At 51.2% G+C, this 5,455-nt stretch overlaps 1 protein-coding gene across 1 annotated transcript; it reads left to right on the top strand.

Annotated features, from left to right (window-relative positions):
* Positions 1 to 309: 309 nt before the first annotated feature.
* Positions 310 to 3,705, top strand: TMIGD1 (transmembrane and immunoglobulin domain containing 1). Its single transcript, XM_072882498.1, has 5 exons — positions 310 to 388; positions 1,378 to 1,656; positions 2,154 to 2,432; positions 3,300 to 3,403; positions 3,673 to 3,705. Exons 1-5 carry the CDS (start codon positions 310 to 312, stop codon positions 3,703 to 3,705), a joined length of 774 nt encoding a protein of 257 aa, XP_072738599.1.
* Positions 3,706 to 5,455: the final 1,750 nt, after the last annotated feature.

Below are 5,455 nucleotides of genomic sequence, written 5' to 3'. Positions count from 1 at the left end.
AGACTCTTCCCAAGGTAAGTCCGGTGCCACACATCCCAGAGATGGGTTCCCCAGATAGACAGTTGATTGGCAACAACAAACTCATGCAACGGAGATTAGAGACATAAAACCCCCTTGATTCTGCTCCGCACTGGAAAAGGTCCTGCAACAAATTGACTTAGTTTATTCCCTGGTAACCCTGTCCCCAGTCTTTGAAGGCTCTCCCCAGGGTGTCTGATGGCAGCAAGCAATTAACCCTCTGCAAGCCCCGAGCAGAGGCAGGAACGCTGTGACCCTCTCTCCAACAGACACCAGCTGGGCTCCTCCAAGATGGCGCAGAGAAGCAGCCTCGCAGTCCCCTTTGAAGTGCCTGTCCTTGCCGTTTACTTTTTGGCATGCGTAGCCACAGGTAAGCAATGGAAAAAATCCGTCGTGGCTTTGTCCGAGCCCCATCATGCTGACATACGAAACTGTCCGGGGTTGGGCAGTGCCCGGGGTGGTGTGCCACACCAGCATCCCAGCTTTCAGATGTTCTGGAGATCGTCCCCAGAGGACTGTCTAAAAACTGGCCTCTGATTTTGAGAGTAGCAGAGAAGGGAATGGGGAAGCTTCAGTGTTTTCCAGCGTTACTGTAGCAGCTGCACTGCTTTCAAACCTGCTCCAAGAAGTGAAAAGTGTGATAGCTATGGCCACCTGGGAATACCAGGGAAGAGACAGGGAGCTTCAGGCTTCTTATATTCACAGGACTATAGTGCCTTTATAGTCTGAGCTATATTTTTAGTTCATTCATCTATGACACAGACTACAATAGCGAGTTTCAGCCTGTAATAAAAAATTATTTCCCATACTGGTTCTTCATTTAATATGTCCTGAGGTTTGTATGTTAGACAAACTGCAACTTTCCAACAGCTGGACTCAGACTGGCCAGGGTATGGCTGAGGAGCTGATTAACTAGTTTATATTCTCAAGCGCATTCAGTTCGAACCAAAAACCAGCGTTATCAAACTGTGGGCACAAAACCAGAGGGCACAGGTATGCTGCAGCGGTGATTTGCAGCAAGAGGGTGAGCAAGACTGGCAGGGTGGGGATGATCTTTTGCTGTGCGTGTTACATGGTCACTGCTGGTTTTCAGACCTTTTCTTATTACAGGTCAGGCTTTGGCGTTCTTGCAGTCAGTTGCAAAAGCCTGACTTATTTTAAACAACTGTGAAGGGAGCTTTGTGATGAAGACACTTCTTGTCTCAAAAACTAAAGTCCCACCTGAAAACAGCTGTTAGACTGAAGCCTGAAACTCAGTCCCTCCTCCAAGGTCGAGGGCTTGGAGAAGCTAGCAGGGCAGCTTTTGTGGGAAGGGTACAGCTTAGGATGCTTAGTGCCCTCATTCTCCTTCTTTTGCAGGTTTGGAACTGTCTATAAATAACCACGCTGCTGACTTCTCCCTGTCTACCTTGCCTGGCCCTCCTGTCTCCCTCTCCTGCCTAGTACAGAACAGCAGCCAGCCTGAGGAGCTGCTCTGGTACCGAGGAGATGGGAAAGTGGATCTGAAAGATGGGAATCAAGTGAATGTCAGTAACATCTGCATATCCCCAGTCACCGAGTCCGACAACGGAGTCACCTTCACGTGCAAGCTGGCACGGGACAAGTCTGTCCAGGTGTCTGTGATCCTGGATGTCCAGTGTGAGTTGCAGTGGTAGATATCTGTGCAGAATGGCTGGGGTGGGACGAAATCGTGGGCTGAGCACCTCAGTGTCTGGGCGCTAGCTGAAGGCGGTGTGCGTTGCACCCTTGTATGCTGTCTTCACCAAGAAAAAATGCATGTAGGAGGAGATCACTCACGTGATAAGACACTCCCTTTCCACAGTGGTGCTTATGGCCTGATCCAATGCCTCTTTTATGGGGAGTGGGTGGGCCCTTAAGTAAGAAGATGTTCTGGAAATATCCCTGCCTCCACCTAGATTCTTTCTCAAGGATACAAGTCAGGGCAGAGGAGTCACGGGAGTGACCGTCTCTGCCACTGATTGCCCTGCTGATTCCTGGGGATCATGAAAGGCTGCACAACTGTGATGTGTTACACCACTGAACAAGGTGCACAAGGGATGTGTAAAGGGAGCTTATTTTGTATTAAATAGTAAGCAGCATTATTAATGACCTGTTGAACTGCATTACTGTAACAGTTCCTCCCCAGCTGACTGGAGAAGAGTCCCTCCAAATCGAAGAAGAGAAAGATGTTACTTTGACCTGCAACGCCAAGTCCAACCCTCAAGCCCAAACAACTTGGTATAAGAACAACACCACCTTGACCCTACAGCAAGATCGTTACCAGCTGTACCGGACTAGCGAGGTCTTTCAGCTCTCTATCATAAAAGTACAGAAGTCTGACAACGGGACCTACACCTGCGTGGTGAAATCTCCTTTGGGAGAGGGGAGAAAGGATTTCCACCTGATAGTTGAAGGTAACAAGTCTGCTGCCAAACAATAAGCTTTACAGTAACTCTCCATTCTCTTTTATAATTATAGCAATCAATTTATATTAAGAAGCGTAAGTGGAATGTGGTAAATTCCTCCCATTAACTTCTGAGGGCACAGCAACAGCAAGGAGCTCTCCTTGCACCTGTGCCTGGGACCACAGCACCAGGAAGGGCCTTTCCTGCTCTACCTGTTATTCAAAGGCATTTGGCAAGCATGACCTGAGGTAGGCTCATCCCACTCTCACTTCCCACACTGACAGGGCACATTCAAGTGTGGTTTAAAGCACCTTAGGTCTTACTTGAAGCGTCTGACTCTGACCGTAGTATTCTGTCATGCCGAAAGAGCTGCTTAAGGCAGGAGAGAGTAGTTGTCCTCCAGAAGTGACTCCAGCTCTGTGGACAGCAGGGAGGTGGAGGCCTTGCAGGGCTGGATGCTCAAGCCTCAGACAGGTGACGCTAGGTGAGGTGACCCTCCAGGCATCCATTTCCCACCTGCTGTCCGGGCCCCTCTCATTTCTGCACTGTGGGAACAGGGAGGAAAGCATCGTTAGCCATGTCAGTGATTTGGCTGCACACCCTTATTTCCATGCGTAAGAGTGCCTTGGGGATCTTCTTCTTCAGGGACTGACGTTTCAATTCTTCCTTCAGTTCGCTAAAATACAGGCTTGGCTCCCTTCTTTCCAGGGGACTACTCCACACAGGCAGTCTGCGGGCAGCAGAGAGAGCAACAGTTCCAATCAGCAGTGACAGCCATGGGAAAAGAAATATGTCTTTCCGCAGTTCTGCGCAACGTTGTGTTTTATATGACTGCACCAACCTATCACATATTCAACCTCCTCTCCCTCTTGACAGATAAAAAACCTGTTTTTCCCAAGGAGGCTGTTATTGCTGCTGCTGTGGTGGTTATAATCACGGTACTTTTTGGAATCGTGGCTCGAAAAGATAAAATTTTTAAGGTATGGAAAGCTCTGGTTTCTTAGGAAAAAAATAGTATTGTTTTGCTGCAATGCCCTGGGGTTTTTTACCTTTTCTATGCTACTTTGTAGTGTTGCTTTCCACTGTTAGAGAACTGCTACATGCTACCTCCTGCTTTAGAATTACCAGTAGATAAATGAAATATTAGATATTTTAAGGTGGAAGGCATTACGCACTTGCAAGATATTAGTAAAAATATCCCTATGGCCAGGAAATACAAAAGATAACAAGCCTGTTTCTTTATTTTCAGTGCTTCAAAAGATCAAGTGAAACAGCTCTGTAAGTATTTGACTGCTTATTCATGCAGCTTCCAAATGAACCCCCTTCTTTAAGCCTTGGCAGAAACTGGGAAAGAAAAGAGCACTCAGCACGCTAAAGCCAGCCACGCTGAGTTACTGAGCTCTTGTTCTGGCTAACATGAGCCCGCACCTTCTCTCCCAGTGGAGAGGCCCCACTGGGCAGAGGTGCATAGGAACACGGCAGGACACATGCAGATCCTGCTCCAGGCACCGCACAGCTCCTGCCCTTGCCCCGGCCGTCCCAGGGTCCTGCCTATGCCTGTGTGGAGGCAGTGGGCAGCAAACGTAAAGGCATATCCGCGGCCTGCTGAAAGCTCTCTGGAGCTGAATGCAGCCCAGGTGAATTCAACTCACTTATTTTTTTCCCTAGTAGGTGATTTTTCATTTCTTTTCATTTTGCTGCAGGTAAAGACCACAAGGTTCCTGTGCATACCCAGAAAACATCATTTCTAGTGGTGGAACGTAAGCCTTTGTGGGAGATGATGAGATAAAGCACTGAAACAAGGTTTTTTGGGTCAAGTTTATACAGTCTTTTCAAAATATAAGTGGTTCTTTGCATCTGTTCAGTCTAACCTACTGCTTAGAGCACCGCCATGGGGGGTGGGCTGCCTGAGCTGTTGCCAGATCTTGCCCTCTACACTTATTCCTAAAAGGTATGCACGTCCAGTCAGGCATGCGGGTTGTTGATCAGTCCGCAGAGGAATCCATACCGGGTTGCCACAGACTGTGATGTTGATGCACGAATAAAGCGAGATGTTGAGCTGGCAGCCGCCTCCTTGGCCCTGTCCTACAGTGCCATTCCACGGGGCATGAGGGGTGGTGGCCACCCAACTTGCTGCCCCTTCCTGGTAATCCTACGGGCATCTCAGCTTCCGTTGGCCAGGGTGAAAGCTGCCTAGCACTTCACACTGCTGTGGCACCTCCCGTCTCCCTTGGCTGAGAGCAGACCTCAGGGCTCGGGGCAGCCCCAAGCGCTTGGTAAGACACAGTGGAAATTTCAGTATGAATGCTCCAGCACCGCGATGGCAGGAAAACCTCTCCATCCCTCCTCCCAACAAATACGCCACTCAAGCATTTTTCTCAAGGTCTTGGCAAGCTTTTAAGGCCTCATCGTGTCTTGGAATGGTACATTACTAATACCGTCAATAAACACCATGTGCTGTAAATCGATTTGAGTCTGTGATGTGCAAATAGTCTTCTCGGAGGAGCAGGGCTGTTACTCAACAGGAAGCCTCCATGGCGTGACCCAGAGCATGTCCTTGACTGACATTCACCAGGGCTCAGGGAGGGCTGTCACCGTGCAATGTCGGTGCCAGCTCGCTCCCAGGCGCCCGGCCTGGCCACCGCCTGCTGCAGAGACCCGATCCCAGCCCTCCCGTCCGGTGTAGAGCAGGGGGTGACACCGCGGGGGTAGAGCCTGCGGGCAGCGGGATGGGGACGCTCCACTGGGGCCTCCCTTGCCCAGGGCCGCACGGGCCCTGAGGGAACGCGGCTGCCCGGAGCCGGCACCGGAGCTCCTCGGGGTGCGGAGGCCGCGGCCACCGCGGACGCCGCGCGCTGCCTCAGGCGGCGCCGCAGAACGTTCTGGAACCGGGGGCGGGGGCTGTGAGGGGATGGAGCCCCCGGCGCCCCCACGCGGCCCCGACCGCCATGGCGCGCGCAACCGCCGCAAGCTTGTCCCTCGCGACGCGCCGTCCGCCTCCCGTTCCCCCCACCCCACCCCACCCCCCCGCC

Source organism: Ciconia boyciana, chromosome 17 (assembly GCF_034638445.1).
Source record: "Ciconia boyciana chromosome 17, ASM3463844v1, whole genome shotgun sequence".
Lineage (NCBI taxonomy): Eukaryota > Metazoa > Chordata > Aves > Ciconiiformes > Ciconiidae > Ciconia > Ciconia boyciana.
Note: the sequence above shows the minus strand (reverse complement) of the source record. Positions and strands in the feature narration are given on the sequence as shown.

Coding starts and splice junctions, on each gene's coding strand:
- TMIGD1 (XM_072882498.1), top strand. CDS start 310: ATGGCGCAGAGAAGCAGCCTCGCAGTCCCCTTTGAAGTGCCTGTCCTT. Junction 1,657..2,153: donor TGTGATCCTGGATGTCCAGT/GTGAGTTGCAGT, acceptor TTACTGTAACAG/TTCCTCCCCAGCTGACTGGA. Junction 3,404..3,672: donor GAAAAGATAAAATTTTTAAG/GTATGGAAAGCT, acceptor CTTTATTTTCAG/TGCTTCAAAAGATCAAGTGA.